This window comes from Populus euphratica, unplaced genomic scaffold, assembly GCF_000495115.2.
Source record: "Populus euphratica unplaced genomic scaffold, PopEup_1.0 scaffold19.1, whole genome shotgun sequence".
NCBI classification, from domain to species: Eukaryota; Viridiplantae; Streptophyta; class Magnoliopsida; order Malpighiales; family Salicaceae; genus Populus; species Populus euphratica.
The window spans coordinates 1,090,531-1,114,596 of record NW_011499853.1 but is presented as its reverse complement, the minus strand read 5'-3'; the positions used below and the strand labels follow the sequence as shown (position 1 = coordinate 1,114,596).

The following is a 24,066-nucleotide window of genomic DNA, read 5'->3' as shown; positions in this document are numbered from 1 at the left end:
AAAAAATGGGGTCATTTTGTTTTCATTTAACATATCTTAAACCTTTTTTTATTTATGTGTTTTTTTATTCGATCATTTTATTTCTCATATGATTTTATAAAATTAATTTTTTATAAATCATGAAATAATATTTGAAATTATAAACATATAAGTAATACAAGATAAAAAGAAATCTAATATAAAATAAAAACACAATCCAATATGGGTTGTAATTATTACCTACAATTTTTTTTTAAATTTTTTTTGTTAATTAGTTTTTTTACTCTCAATTAATTTAATGCTTTTAGATTAAGTTAATTTGAGATTGAGTTTGATATTTTTTTTAATTTAATTTATATAATATTCTTGCAATGTTAAGAATAAGTTTTGAAATTAAGTTAATATTTGATTTGATAAAAAAAAATTTAATTTTATCTATTCAAACTAATTAAAATTCACGGGTTCAATTTCAAATCGAAACAGTTATTTAATATTTTTTTCTAGGAGGCAACATCTTTTATTGTAATCTACACAATTATTTTATATATATATATATATATAAACAAAAATAAAAATGATGGTATAAAAACGTTAATAATGTCAACACTTATTTTGGGTTGAGAAAAAAATGTTCTGCCTTGTAGAATAGCAGCCTGAGTAATCAAACTAGTTGACAATAAGCAGTAACTTAGGCATCTCCCGGCTTCCTTTCCTTATATAATTATATAATGACATAAATTTATATTTACAATTTAATTAATTGAATTAGATTATTAAAAAAAATCCAGTTTATTTAGTTTAAAATACAAGAATTTTAATTTTAATTTCATGTTGTCTTGTAACATCTTAGATGTTTTTCATGTGATATAGTTTAATAAAATAAAATAACATCATTATAACGTCTGGTCCATGCGTGTTTATTATATCCAAAAAAAATCATGGCAAAAAAGAAAAGAAAAAAAACCCTAGAGATTCGGCTTCACCAATCTATCTTTAAGAGCATGCAATCCAAGATCAACCTGGATCCTCCAGGGATTTTTTGCAACAAAGCTCGTGTACATTAATATTCCAGACATTAACAGTGAAGATATGGACATAATTGAAACAAATTGTTTGAAAGCTAATTAAATTAAATAAAAAGTTTTAAGTAGGGTTAAGATAACATATAAACCTTAAATACAAATTGAAATTTACCCTAAAGTGAATTTCTGAAGTCCAAATTTCGATTAATTAGTTGTTAATATCATAAATGAAAGACCATCTCTATCCAAGAATGTTCTGTCTTTTTTTTTTTTTTTTTTGGTTATAGAGATCATCCACAAATGGAGACTTTGGAAAGTGGAGAATAATTTTCCGAAGGCAGAATAGGCCACAGCCTTACCATCAAGGCAAATCTTGAGGTATCACAAAATTATATTACATTATATTTTGCGAAAAGTTAGGGTTAAAATTAGCTTTTCATGATTATAATTTTAGGTTGATGGAGTGGTTAGGTTGATTTTTTTTTTTTATCTTATAAGTTGATGAGGGAATTTTCATAATTTTTTTTTTTGCAAAAATAGGTTTTGAAGATACGTAGAGTATGATAGGAATAACATGGCTTTGTAGTGTTCACTGTATATTTTGTGTTTAGAATAATATTTGTTTTATGTTGTGTTTTAGCTTTTATTAAATTATTTCATAATGTAAATATTTATAAATCTTAAGTATACCAGCTTATCTTATAAAGAGTGTTGTTATTGATGCTGTGATTTGTGAAGTTTTCATGATAAATTACCGGTTTATCTTATGAAAAGTGTTATTGTTGATATTGTGATGTGTGAAGTTCTCATGATAGATTGTTGGTTGTTATAATTATCAATATATATGTTATATAACTAATTAGTTGATTACATGTTATATTAATTTTATTTATTAAAAAATATATAATTATTAATAAAGGTTTATAAATTTAGAGTAAAAATAAAATTTTAAAGATAAAAATATTTTGTAAAGAAAATTATAAAGTTGTTATAATTATAAGATTTTTATTGTATTAAAGTACTGTTTCTAAATAGTTATAATTAATTCTTTATTAAAACTGAATATTAATTATAGTTGTTGAAACTGATACATATTTTTTTTATTTTAATTGAAAATAAGTAATTATTCTTATAAACTGATATACAATGGATATTTAGAATTAATATATAGGTGATTGTCAGATGACATGCATATTGAATTGACATGTATGATAATTTTATATAAAGAGATCACTTGTATATATATAAAAATTCACATGATGGTTATACGAGTGATTCTTAGATTTGAGATTACTAAATCATTTTATGTAAAAAAATATATTATATTATGATTATACCACATGTTATCCTAACTAGGGACAACAAACAAGTAAATACTAAGTATAACATGGATTATATGAAGATATATAAGTGATCAATAGAGAATTCATCATCTCACGTGAATTAGAAAAAAATATTTTATATATTCTCAAATTGTATTTATTGTAAATTCTTGCATAGGATGGAAGAAGATATAAAAATAGTTTCAAATTTTATTTAAAAAATTAATAACTATGGTATTGAGAACAAACAAGATTTAATAGAGTAAACATACTTCATGTTATTATGTCTAAATCAAAACATTATAGGTGAAGAGATAATAATTATACTGAGAAATTAATCATTAAAATGTTAATTCAAACCACTTATGACTTTTCTAATATTTGAGAATTATGACAAATTACTAGACATTATATTTGATCTTCAAATATAAATTAATCAATTTAGATAATAAATTTATTTAGAATTTTAATTTCTGTTTGAGTCAACTTATTAAGAAACTTAATGGGTCACACACATATAAATATTTTGTTAAAAACTAAAATGAGATGATTAATCAAGTATGTTTTAATTGTAAACAAGTTTTAGAAATTGACAAATATAAAATAATTCATAGAAAAAATTACAATTTTAAACCTAGAAAAATCAAAATAAAAACTTGATTGAATACATTTTTAAAATTGTAATGAAATAATATATGTGATATCACTTAGAGGGCAAATTGATATTTTTGTTATTTATAGAATTTTTTAAATTTTTTTTTATAAATAAAATGACTATACCTCTTATTTTTTTGTGTATAGTAGTACTGTATATAACACGTGAAGAACACATAAAAAAAATTAGTACTCAAAGACAAAACAATCTTTCTTTTTATCTCTCATAAAAAAATAATTTAAGAGATTTCTCATTAATTATTCATGTAAATAACCATTAGAAACCTGATATTTGGATGATTTATAATTTATAATAATTAATTTTTAAAATAATTATTTAAAAATAAAAAACATATAATATTCAAGTAATTATTTTTTGTATAAACCTTAAAATAACTTCAAATCTATCTAATGAAATTCTTAGAACTTTTATTTTTTATTTTTATTTTTATTTCTAGTGTGTGTATGAGGAACCCATTAATAATATTGACAGAGTGATCATGCTCATCATTGATCAGAGTGCTTGTTGTGTCATTTGCTAGTGAGTAGGTTGATAGATTGGCTGTGCTCTTTGAGGTAGGATGTTAACAGAAAATATTTGTTCGCAAGGAATGAGGCACCTCTGCAAGGAAAAACATACACAGACACTTGGGTGATGAGCGGTTCTAGCATACCACAACTAAAAATATATCGAAGCATGTACCTAATAGAAGTCGGCCAGAAACATGGGCGTGCTTGGCGAGGTTGGGAGGGAAAGGGAGGGGGCAATATATTATATGAAGCAAACTTGTCTTTCATGTTTTAGAGCATAATTATTAGACTCGATCTAAATTAATTTGAAATAAAATATAGTTAAAATTAGGTTTTAGATTACCAAATCGGCCCATCGGAATAGGCCGGGTTTGCTTTAGACTCTTGAACATATTTAGCACTAAAAGCACAGATATGAGCATGCCCCCAAAAGACATCCATAAAACTCGGCCATGTTGTATCTTTGCCTTCGACCGAAAACCCGAGAAGATGACTACTCGGTGGCGTTTCCATTTGCAGATTGATCTCCAACAAGAGTAAAGAAAGGGCTCCATTGATGGTAAAGAAATTTCATGGATGCTAACTTGCAATATATGCTTTCTCTTGCATCGTAAAATTAGAATTGAGCAATGCAGAAACAAAAAGAAAGAGTAACATCATTCTTGACAAAATCAACAGCATTACTACAAACTTTAAAATATATATTTAATTAACAAACAACATAATTAGTAGTAATTAGTTCTTCACAATTCTACCGCCATGGGATCCCTCAAATTTCCCCTTATAAAATAATTTACTAGCAAACTTTTCAGTTTTCACCATCCCTTTTGCAACTAGAACAGGAAGTAGACAGCATGGATGACTCCAAATAAAAAGAAATGGGAAGCATGGAGAGAAAAAGAAGAGGCCTTTGACGAATAGTAGTAGTAGTAAGGATAGGGGTACAGTCCCTTCCCTGGGGGTGCTTGGCCGTTAGGAGTGTTGAAATGATAAACAGGGGGTGGAGGAGTGCCCCATATAGGATACCATGACGGTGCTTGTGGCGACCGCGGTGGTGAATGATAAGCTGGTGGTGATGGGGGTGATGTAGGTGGCGGCGGCTGCGGTGGTGGGGAGTGGTAGGAATGTTGAGGAGATGGAGAGTGGCGGGATGGTGGTGATGGATAGTAGAGGAGTGGTGGAGGAGGTGGTGAACATATGACTGGACATGTAACACAATCACTTATGCAAAGTAAACCCGCCGCAGGTTCTCCCATTGGATCAGCATCAGAGTTCGCTATAGCAAACATGACCATCTCCAACACAATTACTATCTTGAAAAACAAGGTAAACCATCTTCCTCTTGGAGATGTTAGCGGACCCTTGAGATAGCCCATCTCTTGTAGTTGCATTGGACAACCTTGAATCAAGGAATCTGCAGGTTATGATGTTAGTGGCTTTGTCAATCCTGACTTACGAACTTGTTGTTCTTGTCTTCCTTGTGACCTAATAAAGAACCAAAATACAGCCAACATAAGCTCCTTTTTAGCTCTACAAGCGTGTATATGGCTCCTTTAAAAACAGTTTTTTTAGATGCTTCTTTATTGGTCGAGGGGTGTATTGCTGTAAAGGAGACGCCCTCACTTCTACACCTTTATTAGTCTTTGGTCTGCAGAGGGCTGGATTCACCAATGAATGGGGTAATAATTTAATAAACCAGAATGGAGTAAATTGAGCCAAACTTGCCCTTAATTGAAGGGACCTTAAAGTCAAGTGCCCGAATTTGATGCATTCAGAATATATCAGAGTGCTGTACAGAGAGTTTAGCTAGTTTCAAGATCATTGAAGGTACAAATTTTTCTTCTTTTGGTCTGAAATGGATGCATATCCGAATAGACAGAACACGCATTGTTGGACCTACATGGCTCAGACATGATGAAATCATCAAAACTTTTCATTTGACATTGCAACATTGTTCCCCACTTAGCTAAAAGCTCTTAATTCAAAGCTCTTAATTAAGTATCAAGCTAAAGCACTGTGATCATTACTTTATCATCTCTTTGGAGTTTGGAGCTTGTATTTTTGTATTCTTTCATTTTCGTGGGGGAAGGAATCCTAAGCAAAACTTGTTTGACAATCCCATTCGTACTTTCTTCTATACCTTTCTCTGATCATAATCCAGTTTCGAGGGCACTAATTCTCTCTTCACTTTATCACTTTTTATGCCTTTCTTCTTTATTTGTTCTTTTCTTTCAGGATAGGCTTCTGAATCTTCTCTCCCACTCCAGGTTCCAGTGACTTCTATCTCCCATGTAGCACCAACGTTAATTATGAATTAATTGGTGCTGTCCCATCTTGAATACTTCCGTCCTTGGGACAAAATTGATTATGTGGACCATCCCCACTATCATGGACATATTTTCTACGCTAATTAACAACCTTTCGATCTATTAATTGTGAGATGGTTCTTTATGTTCTTTTGTGGCTTTGTTCAGTCTTCTTGATCTTTCAAAGTTCAGATGAGGATGCGGTAATCATACTCCTTTGTGCTTGTGTTCAATATTACTACAAGGAACCCTATTTTCCAGTTAATGTCTCAGACGTAGTTTTGAGAAAAAAAGAAAAGAAAAAAAGAAAAAAAATAACAAAGAAAAATTACCGGCATTGATTACATAAAACTGATATCCAAGTTAGAGTAAAGATAAAATTTCCTTTGACCTTTTAGCCTTTTTGTTTCTCTATTCACTGTCTCAAAGGTACTTTCAACCTCCGCCTAGTATTAGAAGATAAACAAAATAACTGTCTATTGTGCTGGAAGAACAAAAGTAATGGAATACAGAAGGCACATTCGCAAGAGAGTGAAGATTCACGGTTCTTGTTTCCCATCATTTCTGATAGATGGCTCTTTGTTTCATCTTGTTTTCTTACAAAAATATCAGAACTCACATTACAAACATCCTTGAATTTCCATGTCTCTTTGGTTTATGAACACTTCGTTCTTTTCTATCAGCAAGCAGCTTTCTGGTGCTGGTTCATGTAGGTTGGGCCTTAACTTTCTTGGCCGTCGGCCTCTCCCTGATTAGAACCTTGTTCAGTTCTCCCTCTACAGGACGTACGTGCTTTCTCCTGGTTAATTAGCATCCAAACAGCACATTAGAAAATAGATGCATTCAGAAACCAACGCATGCTATGGCCCAATATGGAAAATGAACGGTGAAAAGAATCCTTGTAGTTGATTAGGTAATTTTGGGGTGATCAAATTCAACTTCTCTAGTGTCATGACCTGTAGTTTTGTTTAGCATCAAAAGGTCCCTTATTTTGTCCTCCTGATTCCTACAAATTTTGCAGCTATATATCATCCATCCCAGCACCTTAATAACAAACAACCGAGTTTAAAGTTTAAACAAGTTGAATATTGGTGCCTCTATGATTACTCAATATTGACCAATCTGAGTTGCATTTGACATCCTTGCCGGTGAAGTTGACGTAGGATGCGGAAGAGGACTGCAACTACGACCTCTGCTGCTTACTCCACGGCTCTGCTGCTGTTCTGAGTTCATTCCGAAGTCTCTCAACCGGTTAAGTTCTGGCACTATAACTGTGGAAAGACTTGGCCTGTCTCTCTTCCTTAGTTCAGCACACTTCAATGCCAGTATAGCAAATCTTAACGCCTCTTCCACAGGCCAGTCCGATACTGTTTGGTCAAGCATGTCTGAAAATCCTCCTCTTTCGATTGCCCTCCCCACCTGATGAGCAAGACCCATCGGAGGCTTGGCCGTGATGATTTGGAGTAACATTATTCCCATTGAGTAAATGTCTGATCTTGTAGTTAACAATCCTGTTTGTTGATACTCGGGATCTATATAACAAAATGTACCTGCAGCTGAGGTCATGTGGTATCGTGTGACACTATCAGCTATAGAAGGAGGGACTAAACGAGCAAGGCCAACATCACTAATTTTGCTCACATAGTTACGGTCTAAAAGAATATTTGCTGGCTTAAGGTCCCGGTGGACAAGGGGCTCTGGCTTTGTTTGGTGGAGGAACAGAAGGGCTGTGGCAATCTCAGCAGCTATTTTGAATCGTGTGCTCCATGGAATTGGAGGGGTGTTGTCTTTTTGAAGCAGCCTGTCTTCCAAGCTTCCGTTGTCCATGCATTCATATATCAAGACTCCATACTCAGGGCAGGCACCAAGAAGAAGGACCATGTGTGGGTGTCTAATGGTGCTGAGAACCTCAACCTACTCACATTACCGAGAATGCTAAATCAGTCATGAATTTAAACAGCTCCAAAAATAATTAGGCTTCTGAACAGTATTTAATGGTTTAGAGGAAAAACTTGCCCACTATTTAAAGATGAATGACTCAATTAGATTGTGCAGACAATCACACTTGTAATCCTGAGAAGATTATTTTGCTACCTTACCTCCTGTTGGAACTGCTTCTTCCCTTGAGCAGCACCAGGTCTTAAAGCCTTAATGGCAACCGGGGTATGATCAAGTTTGCCTTTATACACAGGTCCATATCCTCCTTCACCGATTTTATTTGATGGTGAGAATTTATTCGTGGCTTCTTCAATCTCTTCAATAGTGTATCTTCTGTACCGCACATCATTGTGTGCCAAAGCATTCAAAGCACGATTCTTCTCCCCTGTCTCTCGCTCAGCTTTCATCTCCGCCTGTTTTCTTTTCCGAGCTTCCATCTCTGCTAGTTTCTGTGATTTCTCAGCTGTTTCAATGGCAACTCTGCACTTGGCCTTCTCCAGCTCTGCCATGGCAAGAGCTGCCTCTCCTGCGAGCTTGGTTTCCTCAAACTTCCGAACCTCGTCAACCTTCCATTGATTAAGTTCAGTAGCCTGGATCAAGAACTTTCAGCTTTAAATCTTTTGAACCAATTTGAAAAACATAACATTTGTTAATGGTGCTTTAAGCTGTGGCGTCTCATAACTTTTTCTTTATAACCTATCAATTAAGTTTCTTCTGGGTATCAGCAGCCAACCGAGCATGGAAACTGCAATGTGTTCAAATGCAGGATTGCGTTCAATGACAGCAATGTTCTTCCAAATTTTTGATGCATTCGATGATGGTATAAAACTACCTTTTTTTTGGCTGAAAGTGCTTCTTTGCAAGCTGTGCTGTACATTGCCATGGTCTGATTCAGCTCAAGCCTCAGTCTTCTCATCTCAGCTTCTAAGAAGTCCTGCAAAGCATAATCCAAAAATGCTAAGGTTATCAATATCCATTTTTTACAATGCAGTAATTCTTATTGTATGAATACAATTTACAAAACGTTCAACCTAAAGAAACCCACTGGTGTTGACTGAAGAAAACTTTGCACTTACTGCGTTTGACTCGTTCAGAGAGGAGGCTGAAGCAACAGAAATATCTAAACCTTGGGCCGAGCTGTCCATGATTGCCAACGCGAATGTCCCTGTATTTTGAGATGCATCAGAGGCAGAGAAGGGAGGGTCAGTGCTTTCCATTGAGAAATTAGGAATGGACTTTCTTCCTCTCTCATGTTGTGGTTCTCTAATGAGATCATGGACCTTGTCTGAAGAAAATCCACCTGGTTCTGTACTTCTACACTCTCTCTTCCGTGTCTGTGCTCTAGTTTAATAAGAAAAAAAGTAACATTAAACAAGGCATACGATTAAGAGAGAATTTTAGATAGGCTATCAAAATAAACATGCATGCTTCCTTTTCAATCATGTATACTAAGGAACGCATCTTCACACACAATGCAGTATTAGATTTTGATGGTCAAGCCTCTGCTTATCTATCAGTGGATCTGTTCCATCAATAAGGAGTGCGATGTGCAGCAAAAACTCCTACCTAACTCCACCTGAATCTAGTTCAGCATTATCCTGCTGACTTCGAGATGTAACTGCTGGCATAGATGGTGTCTTTTGTGGTGCACTAGGAGGCCTTCGTTGTGCTTTTTTGGAAGAGAGGATCTTTCCTTTATTGATTACATAAACAGAACAAAAATCCGGGGCAATTTTCATTAAGCTAGTTGGCACATCTTGGTTTTTGAATTTCCTGTGCACCCATAACATGAGATAGCTTAGTACTGTACATTGTAATTTCTGTAAACCAAAGATTTTCCTAGTTCAGTACTATTTTTTGAGAGAGAGACCTTGTAAGAACATTTCTTCCTGATGCTCCCAAAACAATATTTCCAATTAAACTGCTGTTGATGTAGTCCGCGACCGCCTGGGCAACATCAATGTGATCTAGTGCTACCTCCTTTAAACGAACCTGAATTTGGCAATATATATATATAACTTTATGAGGCCAGATTCTACATGCATGGCATCAGCTTATATCCCATTTTAATGCAGCTATAATAATATAACCTTATAAGGCCAGATTCTACATGCATGGCATCAGCTTTGCTTACCCCTTTACGGGCACAATATCCACGGGAGGAAGTGAAAAGCCGCTGCACCTCCTCAGCCTGACCATCAGCAACTTCTGAATGAATCTCAACAGATAAAACAAAACAATCAGACAAAACCTCAACTCATTTATAGAATGAGAAAAGAGAAGAGGGTACCTACTATATTGATGGTTTTTGTGCTTGACATGAATTAGGACAATAACCGGGTTATTTCTTGCGAAATTATCAACAGCCCAACGAAAAGCATGCTGGCTGTTCTTGTCTTTGTCAATGGCTACAGCAGTGGCATTGAAGAGTGAATCACCATTGTCATCAGCTGTGGCATTGGAAGGCATTTAGGAATGTTGCTGATGATGCCCCTCGAATAAGAAATATGGATAATTAAGGTCAGGTTTTCGATGCCACAAAAATTGGCGTCAGGATCTCCAAAACCACCACAGGTTAAGTCTGGCTAAAGGGGGTAAAAAGAGACAGAAAGAGAGAAAAAAAGGTAGAAAGAAACTAATGCTTAACTTCTTTTCATTCCTTTCCAACTCTCGTGCCTCTCCTTCCCACCTCCCTCGCTTCTTTTAGGCAAATTTGGCCAGGACATTCTCTCTGTACTTGTTTATACAACGATATATGTTGAGACTTTGCTTGTGATAAACCTCTTTATGCTTTGAATAGTAAATACTTTGTTTGGATATCTCGGAAATTTGACTTAGTAGTCAAACCAAACCTACAGGGACATAACTCTTGAATTGTTTTTTGCTTAATTATTAATTTTGAATATAATGATTGCTTTTCAAATATTTTTTAAATAAAAAATAATATAATGAAGAAAAATAATAAAATATAATAGTAAAAAAAAACTTAAAAAAATTAAACATATAAAATTTTATATGATTAAAAGTAGAAAATACCAAAAGGATGGACTTGTGAGTTTTGCTTGATCGAGTGAATGCTTGAGACTGATGTTAATTGTTTTTTAAAATATTTTTTAGTTATAAATATATTTTTTATTTTTTTTAAATCAAAGTATATAAAAATATAGATATTAGGGTAGTAGTTGTTTCTTAAAGTATTTTTTATTTAAAAATACATCAAAATAATATTTTTTATATTTTTAAAAATTTGTTTTTAATATTTTCACATCAAAACTATATATAAAAAAATAATACGAGGAAAGAAAATAATAGAATATGATAGAAAGAATAAAACCAACTTAAAAAATTGAGCATCCTGAAGTTTATAGGGTTAAAAGTAGAATAAACCAGATGACTCGAGTCTCGCCTGCCTCCATACCCACCACCCACCAGATTCCGACCCGAGTCCATTGCCATGTCCACTAGAACTTTACCCAAATCCAATACCAACTACACCCGCTTGATCCGCAAACCACTGCCAAACTCAAACCTTTTCGAATTCCAGTCCCAGTAACACCAGCTCTTTATTGGCGTTGGCCTTCATGTTTGTGGTCATCAGTGGGCAAAAGGAATCTGTGACTGAGCAAAACTGAAGCTCAAGCATAGCCACCATTTGTTTTGTTTTATCTCGTTATGCATTAGCAACAAATCAAGGTATGACTGAAAGCTGAAGAGAGAAATTAAATTGGCATTGGTGGTGTAATAAATGAGGAAAATATCTGCAGTGGTTTGTTCTTGCCATCCGGATGATGCCTGTGCGATAATTTATCTATTGTAGCAGCAACACCATACCTATATAACCCAACAGACATGGTAGGTCATTACGGCTGAAATAGCATTGAAACCTAGGGTTCCATATAGTAACAGAGTACTACTGTAGTGGTTCATATAAGATGTTTGATCTTGTTTTTCCTTCTTCTTCTCTAGTCTTAACTGATTTCGACTTTATCTGCTGAATCTTAATAAAGTTGGAAAAACTTGTGCCTTTGACAAAGAGTGTCAAAGCTAAGCATTTATATATAGTGCTGTTATTACGAGATGAAACAGACAGGGACGTAAATGGCAGGCTTCGGTTTAGAACGACAGGGGCAGATTCTGATGAGACGTGCCTAGCAAGGCATCCAGTTATAGCAAACCACTGATCATATTCAGAAGCTGGGAGTTCGAATCGTATAAATCCCTGGTCAGCACTTTGATTAGACATCGAAGTCTTCTGTCCTTAAGAAAAGAACCATTAATTTCCTAAGCAAAAGGGCGGGAAGGAAGGGATGCTGGCAATCCTTCTCTTAAGTTGCCAACCGTTCGCCAGAAGATCTAGCGAGATGCATGCCTCGAGCAAGATTGCCAGGACAATATTTGACTCTTTTCCTCGGCTGTGTAAGCAAAACAGTAGACGATATATCACCTAAATGGTTAATACATCAACAGCAAAGCATTTCCAAATTGACGAGGCAAATCAAAAGATTATAGATTACAGCCAAATTAAAAGGCTGTTCTTTTATATTCCTCAGTGTAAACTGTTTACTCCGATGGATGAAACACTAACATCTATCAGAAGTAGATGAATTGTCATGAGAGAAAAACCCTCAAGCTCCAAATGCCGAAACAAAACAAGAGGGAATCTCTAATCTCTTACATGAACAGTTGACTCAAGTAAGCATATCCAGAGAGCTCTTCAAAAGAAAATGCTGCTGATCAGAGTTTACTGGCATTTATAGTCACGCATTTAAACATTTTCAGTACCGGTGCCTACTTCTGCACCAGTATTCTTCAAACCTTCAGCCATCATTCGTTCCCTGTCTTGTAATTTCTTTCAACAACTACCATATACAAATAACCAGAGGCTATCAGAGAGAAGATAACCTCGAGGAAAAACAAAGCTTGCGATGCAACCATTCGAGCCAGTAAAAAAAAAAAACCTAGCAATAAATCAGGAGTTGGATCAAGAAAATACACTGATTGCTCTTCCTATAGCTAGCATAAGCCCAAAGAATCCTTGAGGACCATTTTTCACCAATAACTCCTCGGCCTCCCATCCTTAGCTGCAAAAAGCCACCAAATTGCTGAGTGCTAGGGATGATGGCAATGGGTAGGGTCAGAGCGGATTTTGCTCCACCTGTCCTCGACCCGGAATATCCATATACACCAGCCGGCCCTATCTCCAACCCGGACAGGTCAAGGCTGGTTACCCCAACCCGATCTGGATTTCTCTCTCTCTCTAGACCCACTTAAAATCACATTTTAAAAAATAAATGAATATCCATCCATAATATATTCATAAAACACAAAATCTCGTGATTATACAATTTTTTAAATTTTTTATTCATTTTTTTATTTTTGACATTTTAAAATAAAGTAAAAGAAATTCCTGTAATAAAAAAAATGGAAAGAAAATTTCTATCTGTAAATAAATTAAATATTAGCAGAGTTTATTTTGGACAATTATTATTCTTTCTATGTAAAAGTCAAAATTCAAGAACAATTGACTTCACAGTGGACAAGGATACTCTTGATTAATTTACCAAACTATAATAAAAAAATTCAATTTTTTTATATTTTTAAATGTATGTTAAAAATAATTTAAAGAATAAAAAATATTATTTAAATATATTTTGCAGTAAAATAATTCTTTTAAAAAATAACTGTTCAAACTTGATTTTTTAAAACTGGCCCTTGGTTGAAGGGGTCTGATTGTAAATAAGAATAACTGTAGAGGGACTTAATTCATCAGATTTAACAGTAGGGATACTAAATTAATCCAAAGAGCATATTCAAGCCGACAAATTTCTCCGTAAACGTTTTTTATTCTCTTCTTTTGAAACAGGACTTTGATGCCGGCTCAAAATTATTACACTCTCGAAGGGAACCAAGTCACGGAGGCAAAAACACAAACACCTATCGCTCATCAAAAACTCCTAAACCTCACCCACACTCACTGCCCCTGATCCTGGCTAGCACAGAATAATACCATCAATTTACGTGTCGGAGCCACCGACAAAAGGCGAAGTAATACTAAACACAACCTACCGTCCTTTAGACTTCGAGCTCTGGCCTAAAGAAGCACCAAAAGCTGTTAGAAACTTCGTTCAACTCTGCCTCGAAGGTTACTATGATAATACCATCATTCATCGTATTATTAAAATCTTTCTTGTTCAAGGCGGTGACCCTACTGGCGCTGACACGGGTAGGTGATTCTGTAATTTCTCTCTTCTGTTTAACTTGATAGCTGCAATTTTTTTTTATTAATATAGGGTTTGTCTTAGGGTTTTCAGGGTCTCATGCAGTTTAGTATAGGCTGATGATTTTATGTGTTTGTTAATGCGACTAAAGTGTAATTATCAATTATTTGGTTAAATTGGGATATATTTACATGCTGGTGACTTTTTTTGGATAATTTTTGGAAAAGAAATTAAAATTGTGGTTAAAGCTTGTCCCTTCATTTAACAATTTAAGTGGATAAATTTTGTATATATTTTTTTTTTTGTAATAATAGAAGGAATCACTGTCTTTTAAATGATTTTATTTTTGTGATATTGTTAATTGGAAAATTGATGCTTGATATTTGTTAGTGGTGAAAGTAGATATCGAACTGTGTTTGCGGATGAGTACTTCACGTCTGAGATTTCACTATAGAGAGTTAGTTGCATGTGCAAATGCGGGTAGGCCACATTCAAATGGGAGTCAATTTTTTATCACGTTGGAAAGGTGTGATTGGCTTGATAAAAAGAATACTATTTCTGGAAAGGAAATGTAGGTTTTGCTTTTATGATTTGAAATTCTTTGGGTTATTTTGAGTGTTTTTTGGAACTAATATTTTTCATTTTCAGATTACTGGAGATTCAGTTTTCATTCTTCTGTCACTTGGCGAGGTTGAAACTACCAAGGATGATGATCGGTCATTAGATCCACCTCCAAGAATAACATCAGTTGAGGTAGGCTTGTTTGTGCTCTGAAATGGGTATCTTTTATTATAAATTCATAGCAATTTCTGGAGCTGTTAAAGGTTCAAAAGTTTTGGCAATTGAGATAGATGATTATGTAAAAACATGTGTGTAGTATGGTCTTTTAGGTGTATGATATATTGTGCCTATTCATCTTGTTCTTACTGCATCTGGTACATGACATGTCAATATAATGTACTTTTCCATTTTGTATCAACTTTGAATCTCCGTACTCTCAATAATCTGTGGTCACAATATATATTGAAATTCTTATTTAGGTACTGCGGAACCCTTTTGAAGATATCATTCCAAAGGTACCTTCCAAGTCCTCAATTGAACCTGAAACTGAAACTGAAAATAAAGATTCAAAGAAAAAAGCAGTGAAGTAAGATTCCCCAACCTGACAGAATGTCATAATTTGAGAATGTGAAGACATTTATTGTTGTCCCTGTTACCATGTTAAGGCTTTGCTTTATGCAGAAAGCCGAACCTGCTTTCTTTTGGAGAGAAGCTGAAGAAGAGGAGAAGCAGTTGGCAGCAAAAGATCAAGAGTAGTCATGATGTACTAAATGATCCTCATCTCCTAAAAGAAGAAAATCCAAGTAAAGAATTGGTAATTTTGCCATACTTACTGATATGCTGTTTATGATCAAATAAAGTTACAGTATGACCCATGATTAAAGGGAAGAAATACTACAACAACTAAAAATCTAGACAAAAGGGCATAGGGAAAAAGCACATGCTAGTGGAATTCAGCTATTGAACACTTAGATACAGCTCTGATTTAGTGTTGTAGCAGTGATTTAGTGTTCAAATATATTTAAAAACTGCAATTTTTGCAAAAAACGTAGTTATGTTTAAGTTTATTAAAAAAATGTGCAGTGCGTTGGCAATACTGCATAATTTGGACTTTGAACCATTATTTATGGGCTGGTTTTTGTTGGATTAAGGTGGATCTGTCTAGTCCTCAAGTGTCAAATTTTCCAAGTTTTCAGTTGCAAAACTCTCCTGCAAGTTACAGACATTTTAAAATTTGTAGGTTGAGTTCCCCCCCCCCCCCCCCCCATTCCTTTGTAATACCACTGCTGTGATTCTTATAGTTCTACTGAACGATATCCTCGCAAGTTAGCAGTTAAATTTATGCACTATACATGTAAGAATGGTCTATGTTTTCCATTAGTTCATCTCACCCTTATTGATTTGTAATAACACTGTTGTGTTTCTAAATAGTTCTACTTTAGAATGATATCCTCACAAGTTAGCAGTTAAATTGATGCACTATACATGTGAGAGTGGTCTATTTTTTTTCATTTGTGATGTGTTTGAATCAATGCAGAACTCTTCTGAAGGTGAAACGACGAGGGATATTCAGTTATCTGTGAAAGAAGCTCTAAGCTCAAAGAAAGGCACTTTATCTGTGAAAGAAGCACCAAGGAGTGACTCAGCAGCTGGTTTTCTAACAGTGATGATGACGATGAAGATGATGCCCTTTTTGATTCACAAATGCGCCAGAAAATAATTCAAAAAGGAAAGGAGCTTGGTGATCTTCCACATAAGCTAAAGCAAAATGGTACCATGACACTTTACAGTGCATTTTCATTTGATGAATTTTCACAACTTAACATATCTATTTTCTTTGTTTCCAAACAATAGATTTCTTTTGTCTAGATTTTGAATTCTTTATTTTCATCTGAAATGGCATAGCAGAAAATGGTGGCAGAGAAAGCCTTGCTAGCTGTATAGGTTATTGGCCATTTCAGAAGTGATTTCTCTTCATGTAACACTAGTCAATTGCTACCTTGAATGCAACGAAGTGTACAAGCACACACAGAGACACACAAAATTATACATGCAAGAAGCTTGCGCAGCTGATACATACAAACACTTAATACAAGTTGTAAATAAGCAATTAGTAAACTACATGCTAGCTACAAAAACTCTAACATGCAACATATTGATGGAAACATAACAAAAAATGGAATCATTGAATAAAGGAATGACTTTGACACTTGATTTTTCATATTATGGTTTTTATTTATTTTATTGTTATTTCAACTTTACTTGATGAAGCCATTGCATGAAAGGAAGATTTTTTTCTTATTTTAATCCTTTTCGTCTGATTTATTTGGTTTAAGCTAAACTTGAAAAGCTTAGAAAGGCCCTCTCTACAAAGGCAGATGCCTCAAACAGCGAATCTGGAGTTGCTGATAATGAGGATTTGTCTGACTGGGGCACTATCCGGCTAACATTTGCACCTGAACGTGGCAAGGTAAGCTTGAGTGTGAATTCTATTCATTTCTTTGAACAGTTATGGAAACCACATGACCTGATATTATTTTATGTTTTCAAATTGGTAAAAATACCCAGAGTGAAATTAAAGATGAAAAAATTCCTGTCAATGTATTCTTAGACCTACTAGTTGAGTTACAAAACAGTGCAAATCATCCTAAAAACATTAAATAGTTGATATTTGGATCTTCTGTAAACAAGAACCTTGAAGTCCTTAGCACATGCAACATGTAGGTTTATATTCGAAGGCAAAAACCATGATCATGTTAGTAAGTACAGATCTATAACAGATCTTCTTTCTAAAAACCTTATCAATTTATTCACAACACATAAGGAAGTTCTTTATTGTGATTGTAACAGGATGGTATGTCTCGCAAAGAGGATCAAATGACTATGTTGTGCATGACCCTAGGGAAAGCGAAATTTAACATGATGTGAGCCAAGCAAAAGAGACGAGAACGGGAATGGGCTGGTAAACCCCTGGCTTGGACTCGTCTATGAAATATGCAAACTTGTCGATTTCTCGGGCATGATGTGATTGACGGGTTGGTTAACTTGCCTCCCTTCTTTGCTTATAGATGACAACAGATCATTAACTGATGCTGACCAGAGTCGCAGTAAATTATGGAAGCTGGTTACTGGAGGTGCATTGTTGACATACATTTGTTCTCACAAGTCTAGGTTCACTGGATGAGCCAACTTCTTTACCTGGAAACAATGCTTCAAAGAAGCCACCTCGTGCTATAATCTTCGGTAATTAGTCTTCTTAATTGCTGTTTCTCGCCTCTCTTCTTTTAACTTACACCTTAGAGGTAACAGCACTAACTGTTGTACATCTGTTAAATGTGTGATAATTAGATTGGATTTGAAAACAATTACTTGTATGAACAATCAGTGATTTGGTCAATTGATGCAATGTTTTTTGATATGAACCAACCCCACTAATAAAACCCATGAACTTTTCAAATGTTTGCCGTTGGAGTGATATTGGACCAGGCATCTTCTGTTTTACCTCTGGGAACAGGAATACAGAGTCTTTCTAGTTTAGACTTGTTCAATAGCGAAATGCACATGTTGTTGTTGTTGTTGTTGTTCAACATATCATTTTGTGCTTTGTTAGACCTGACCTCGAGTTTTAATTTTCATCTGTAGAGGACCGGCCAAAACCGATATTGCTCATTCCATCAGATTCAAACTGGCGACCGCCACGTAAACATGTACTAGAATCTTGGTGGAAGTGGGACCTGGTAACTCTCTAGGAAGTCTCTCAAATCAATTTCATATAGCCATTCACATTAGTGTAATTTTGGCAAAGCAGCAAAAGGCGATCAGCTGGTGTTAACTTTTCTCGTTTAGAACATGGCAGCTGGACTGCAAGAAAAAATGGCACCGTCCTCTGTGTTCCTCCCCCCAACTGTTAGCACATTGCTAGTGGTCTGGTCAAAAATAGCGTGTAATGTTGAATTGGGCAAGCATGTTTTATCTAGTGCTTCCATGGTCACGAAAATATTATACCCATTTTCAAATCTCAAGAATCCTGACTTGGTCTTCGCCTTTGCCACCGTTTTTTTTTTTTTTTTTTGTTAAGAATTAGCAATTAGCATCGAACACATACGTGACTCTTGAATACTAAATTGATTATTAAGTTTGTGGATGATGACTTATCTCCAGTTCTTCACATGGACAGGCTGGAATAGTTTATGAAATCCGCGTAGCTTATAGGACTGTGCAAAGCCTCATTCTATTTGTTTTTATTTCATCGTCTCATCCATCCCAAGCATGATTCTTACAGCTCACTTCTTCGTGAGAGATCCAAAGCCATTCCATTTTTAGATGCTTGATTTTTGGATTTCTTTATTGTCTTGTATTAAATTAAAAATAAAACTATAAGATATCAAGCTTTCATGGTAGATGAAAACACAAAACACTAGATTGGATCCGTGTTTCAGTGTTTCTGTCATTTTTTTCACAAATCATAAAGTCCTGCATTGGATAGAATAATCTTTTTCTATTAATCATAAAGTCATTTATATTTTTTGATACAGTGAAATTATTTAATAAGCAAAAAATTCTAAATCTAGAGCTACGGGCTTTATCATCTATTTCATTTTAAAATAACTCATTTGATATTAGAAAACAAAAAAAATTATAACTTATATCCGAAGGCCTCAAAGGCCTGGGTGTCTTTTCACATTATTTTTTTTCTGTAATAAATAAGTTGGTTGAGGTGATCTTTGGCAATTAACTTAATATAAATATTATTAAAAAGAAACTTATTGGCTTGTATGTTGTTTTTGTACTTTTTAGGTGGCGTATGTCATGGCTTTCAATACGGTGTTTAAATTGTCCCAGTTTCCCTTCCATTCCGGTGTAGTACATGTTTCAAATGGATCTTTAGTTTGACACGTGCAACCCTTTCTTCTTCTTTTTTTCCTCTTTTCTCCTTGATTTCTATACTAACCTTCTATGTAAAAGAAGCCTTTCATTTGGTTATTTTTTTTTTATATTTGATCCTAAAATATTATTTATTTTATTTAAAATAATATAAAACATTAATTTTTTTCACTTTCAACCCCTTTCAAATTTTTTTTATCTTTCAAATTTAGTATTTGTTCTTTTAAATGTTATTTGTTTTATTCAAGATGCTTTTAATTTTTTTTTTGTAATTTTATTTTCCTTAACTTTTTTTTTCCTACTAATTTAATCTTTATTATTTTAATTGTTATTTTTTTCTTTAGCAATTTGTTTTAATTGATTATTTCTTTATGATTTCATGTTTCAATATTAAATTTATTGGAGATCAAGCATCTTAATTAAGTTCGGATCTAGAATTTCACAAATTGTGAGTTTGAAAAATTAATTTGGATTTAAAAAATTCAAATTGGTTTTTATTTTTATTCTTAAGCTAATCTTTTTTTAGTTTCATCTCTCCATATTTATTTAAAGGGAGATTTGACCTTGTTATTTTTTATTTGTTTTTTGTATGATTTTTTATTAATCTTGGTGATGATTCAAGTTATCTCGAATCTTTTTATTTATTTTTTTAGGTTAAATTTAGGTTTTTTAAATAGGATTTTTGTTTTTTTATTAAATTAAGTTAAGTGATTAAATCATTCATAATATTTCGTATAGTTTTGTTTTCTTATTCCTTGATATGATGTCACTTTTTTTTTTTGGGTGTTGTTATGAAGGCTTTCACAGTGTTTTTTGAATTTTCTTGATAAGTTTTTACTATTGGTGAAGCAGTGTCCATGATAAAATAAAAATAGATTTTTTACGGGTTTTCTTCCTTTTCCTCCTGGGTATGAAATCTACCAACCTAGTGGTCTCCATTTTCTTACATCCGGGTGAAGCACTCAAGATCCTACCAAGTTCTTTACCTTTTTATGTTTTCTTCTGCCGATGCTTTTGGTATCTGTGTTTTATTCCACAAATATGGTATTTTAACCATGGCAAGGGAGAGAAGACGACCCCTCCCAGGGCTACACAAGCACCTTGGCTTTAATGGCGTCTAGACATCGTGGTCAAGAATACACCAAAGTACTTGACAAATTTGTATTCGCCTATGTCCCTGTCATTCATCTACCCTGGCCGTGATCAAAGACAGGCCCCATCCATTCGGAGTTCACGCTGCTTGCACACAAATTCAAATTTAATTGGTCCACCACCAACAAATGTCTGGCATGCAATTTTTTTTAATTTTAATAGTCGGATAAATTTACATTTATCTTAATTAATCTAATAAAACTTTAAAATTAATGACCAATAATAATCTTAAAATTTATAGCACTTAAATTAGAGATTTTTTAAAAATAAATATAAAATCTCTGTAAATGCAGAGCGATAAGGACCAAACACATCAGCACCATTCCAGAGCGTTGGTAAAGTAGCCGGAATCCGCAAGAAACCGTGTGAAACCTGAAGTCATAGGGGCGCACCACCCCCGCCCCCAGCGTGCCACAAAGTCTTAACGTGTAGCGCCTTCCCAAAGCCGTGTCCACACCCAGCCCACGTTTTTTTTTTTGTTAGATATTATAATCTCTTGAAAGATCTAGGGCGCACAATTCATGGCTTTACCGAGGTTTTACCGTCTCACAAGCATGCTTTATTCCTACTATTCACAGCACCATCATTATTTTGACAAATAACTCGTTAATAAACAATGGGAATGAATGGGTGCTGCTATGAAGTTGAATAATTTGTTGGTGAGAGCATCATGTAGCCCTTCAAAGGAAGAAAAATATGGGTCTAAAGACTAAGATAAAGTGGGTTTGTATTATAAATAACCTAATCTAAGATTCATTTGGTTATTTTTATCCTTTTTTTTTAATGAAATAAGGGTTTCAACGCCCGAAAAACTATATTAAATGAGGAAGAACGAGAAGCCCTAATATAGTTTTATGTGTGGTCAAAGTGGTTAAATTTGAAAGAATTCTTGCTCCATTGGATGAAAACCAGTAGTCGTTTATTAGGTGCCTTGCAAATATCTAAAGGGGGATGCTATGATTAGCAGTTAAACACAGCTAGTCGTGCCCAGTCAGGGCATGTAAATTTCAATCATGCAAGTGAAAGGGATCTAAACCTAGTATTGTCAGTGTGTTCACACTTTGTCCACACATTTTTTGAAAGCCAGCAGTCGAAGACTGTCCAGTTTCTCTGTCTTTAGTTTCAACTCTATTCCTTTTTTATATGTATGAAAACTCCCTTCTTTACCAAACCAACAACCTCGCTCGGAACTCCCCCCTCATGTTCACCTTTCTTCCATCCTCACTCCGCCAAATGAATGAACCCGATAGCATGATCAGCAACTCCAAGAAAAGGCAAAGAAAAGAGGACAGGCAAGGAAATGATAGCGATGGCAACGATTCTTTTGAGCAGGATGGCAGAGAGAAGAAGAAGAAAAACTTGAAGGGTATCATCACATCATTGATATTGCTAGAACAACAAGAAAAGAGCGATCAAGAAGAGCAGAGCAAGGCTTCAAACGAAGAGAAGGTATTATTAGAGGCTAACCACAATAAAAAGATCAAAACAATGGTTGAATACTACGACAAATTCCAAGGCTACCACGTGGAAGTTCAAGAAACAGAAAGAAGAAAGCGCAAGAATTCAAGGGCAATAGCTGGTGCTTTGGCTGTTTCAGCCGTCTCTAATGGCGAGGCTGCCAGGGAAGGAATTAAAGATACAAAGCACAGTGGCGGTGGTCAACAAAGACGGTTATGGGTGAAAGATAGAGATAAAGAATGGTGGGATGATTGTAATAGACCAGATTATCCAGAGAAAGAATTCAAGAAGGCTTTTCGAATGAGTAAGTCTACTTTTGATATGATCTGTGAGGAGTTAAATTCAGTTATAGTTAAAGAAGATACTACTCTGCGTAATGCTATTCCTGTTAGGCAAAGAGTTGCTGTTTGTATTTGGAGATTGGCTACTGGTGAACCACTTAGACTTGTATCCAAGAGGTTTGGTTTGGGTATTTCTACTTGCCATAAATTAGTTCTTGAAGTATGTTCTGCTATAAGGAGTGTTTTAATGCCCAAGTATTTGCAGTGGCCCGATGAGGATGGTTTGAGGAAGATAAAAAATGAATTTGAATCCATTTCTGGGATACCCAATGTTGTGGGGTCTATGTATACTACTCATATACCTATTATAGCTCCAAAGATTAGCGTTGCCGCGTATTTTAATAAGAGGCATACAGAGAGGAATCAGAAGACATCCTATTCAATTACTGTTCAAGGTGTTGTTGATCCAAAAGGGGTATTTACTGATGTGTGCATTGGCTGGCCTGGTTCAATGCCTGATGATCAGGTGTTGGAGAAGTCTGCTTTATTTCAAAGGGCTAATGGAGGCCTCTTGAAGGATGTTTGGATTGTTGGGACTTCAGGGTACCCATTAATGGATTGGGTTTTGGTGCCTTATACACAGCAGAATTTGACATGGACTCAGCATGCCTTTAATGAGAAGATTGGGGAGATTCAATTGGTTGCAAAGGATGCCTTTGCGAGGTTGAAAGCGAGGTGGAGTTGCTTGCAGAAAAGAACAGAGGTGAAACTGCAGGACTTGCCAGTGGTTCTTGGGGCATGCTGTGTGCTGCATAATATTTGTGAGATGCAAAATGAGGAAATGGATCCAGAGCTGAGGGTGGAACTTGTTGATGATGAGATGGTTCCTGATATTGCTTTGAGATCGGCAACTTCAATGAAAGCTAGGGATGCTATTGCTCATAATCTTCTACATCATTGCCATGCGGGCACCAGATTTCTATAGCCAAAGAGGTGCATTTTGCTCCTGCATGCTGTAATTATTTTATTTTTTTGTCTGTGTTATGTTGTAGTTGTACTGTAGAACAACTGCAACAACGGCAGCAGCAGCAGCAACAGCAACAGCAACACCATTGCAGCTTGTTAATTACTGATCTCAGGTTGTGGAACTGCCTGGCTTTCACAAATTTAGCCGATGATACCCATCCCTCTTGTAGGTTTAATTTCTACACAGAAAAAGATTAGATCAAAGGGACATTATGTAACTTAGTTTCCATACTTGTATTGAAATTAAAAATATGAATGAAATTTTTTATCATTTTCGCATTTTGGTGGACGTTGCATCTGGAGTAAAAGTCCTATCTTGTAATTAAAGAAAAAAAAGATTCTAAAAATAAATATTAATTTTAGAGATTCAGGATTGATTATACTTTAAAAAAATAACATCCTTACCGTATCTTTTTTTTATAAAATATTACATTTACTAAATGTGTTTGCACTTCAATTCATTATTTTGATTTTTTTTAATTTTTTATTATTTGAAAAAAAAATTAATGTCGGTCTTTAGAAAATAAAATTACTAAAAAGATATATTTTAAAAAATTTTACTAATTCTTTCACAAAAATAAAAAATTAAAATTGAATTATTCAAAAAAAACACCTAATCCTATTTTAATATTAAAAAATAAAATTTAATTAATATTTTTTTTTAATATAGATATTCAAACTAGTTTATATGTAATCCAATTAATTTTATAAACTTTAAAAATAATTATTATATA

At 34.4% G+C, this 24,066-nt stretch overlaps 4 protein-coding genes across 4 annotated transcripts; 2 read left to right on the top strand and 2 right to left on the bottom strand.

Annotated features, from left to right (window-relative positions):
- Positions 1 to 4,341: 4,341 nt before the first annotated feature.
- Positions 4,342 to 4,884, bottom strand: LOC105122404 (extensin-3). The gene has a single exon (XM_011021496.1). It carries the CDS (start codon positions 4,882 to 4,884, stop codon positions 4,342 to 4,344), a length of 543 nt encoding a protein of 180 aa, XP_011019798.1.
- A 1,293-nt stretch (positions 4,885 to 6,177) lies between these two features.
- Positions 6,178 to 10,618, bottom strand: LOC105122167 (U-box domain-containing protein 35). Its single transcript, XM_011021108.1, has 8 exons — positions 10,047 to 10,618; positions 9,887 to 9,960; positions 9,623 to 9,744; positions 9,319 to 9,525; positions 8,829 to 9,093; positions 8,585 to 8,686; positions 7,914 to 8,342; positions 6,178 to 7,728 (listed from the first exon to the last, which is right to left on the bottom strand). The coding sequence occupies exons 1-8, from the start codon at positions 10,219 to 10,221 to the stop codon at positions 6,922 to 6,924; spliced, it is 2,181 nt and encodes a 726-aa protein (XP_011019410.1). The 5' UTR covers positions 10,222 to 10,618; the 3' UTR covers positions 6,178 to 6,921.
- A 2,252-nt stretch (positions 10,619 to 12,870) lies between these two features.
- Positions 12,871 to 18,760, top strand: LOC105122403 (peptidyl-prolyl cis-trans isomerase CYP57). The gene is given in 15 exon segments (XM_011021495.1): positions 12,871 to 12,965; positions 13,616 to 13,670; positions 13,780 to 13,975; positions 14,361 to 14,536; positions 14,619 to 14,723; positions 15,011 to 15,117; positions 15,213 to 15,345; positions 16,069 to 16,180; positions 16,183 to 16,302; positions 16,868 to 17,001; positions 17,382 to 17,403; positions 17,406 to 17,430; positions 17,432 to 17,493; positions 17,600 to 17,774; positions 18,174 to 18,760. Coding segments are annotated over 13 exon segments (1,308 nt in total). The 3' UTR covers positions 17,460 to 17,493; positions 17,600 to 17,774; positions 18,174 to 18,760.
- Positions 18,761 to 21,467: 2,707 nt separating this feature from the next.
- Positions 21,468 to 23,611, top strand: LOC105122166 (uncharacterized). Its single transcript, XM_011021106.1, has one exon. The coding sequence runs from the start codon at positions 21,711 to 21,713 to the stop codon at positions 23,289 to 23,291; it is 1,581 nt and encodes a 526-aa protein (XP_011019408.1). The 5' UTR covers positions 21,468 to 21,710; the 3' UTR covers positions 23,292 to 23,611.
- Positions 23,612 to 24,066: the final 455 nt, after the last annotated feature.

Bases quoted from the DNA above. Each gene is read 5' to 3' on its own strand.
- LOC105122404 (XM_011021496.1), bottom strand. From the start codon at position 4,884: ATGGGCTATCTCAAGGGTCCGCTAACATCTCCAAGAGGAAGATGGTTT.
- LOC105122167 (XM_011021108.1), bottom strand. From the start codon at position 10,221: ATGCCTTCCAATGCCACAGCTGATGACAATGGTGATTCACTCTTCAAT. The intron at 9,745-9,886 runs GTAAGCAAAGCT...TGCCAAATTCAG, and splicing joins GATATTGTGCCCGTAAAGGG to GTTCGTTTAAAGGAGGTAGC. The intron at 9,094-9,318 runs GTAGGAGTTTTT...TTATTAAACTAG, and splicing joins CTAGATTCAGGTGGAGTTAG to AGCACAGACACGGAAGAGAG.
- LOC105122166 (XM_011021106.1), top strand. From the start codon at position 21,711: ATGTATGAAAACTCCCTTCTTTACCAAACCAACAACCTCGCTCGGAAC.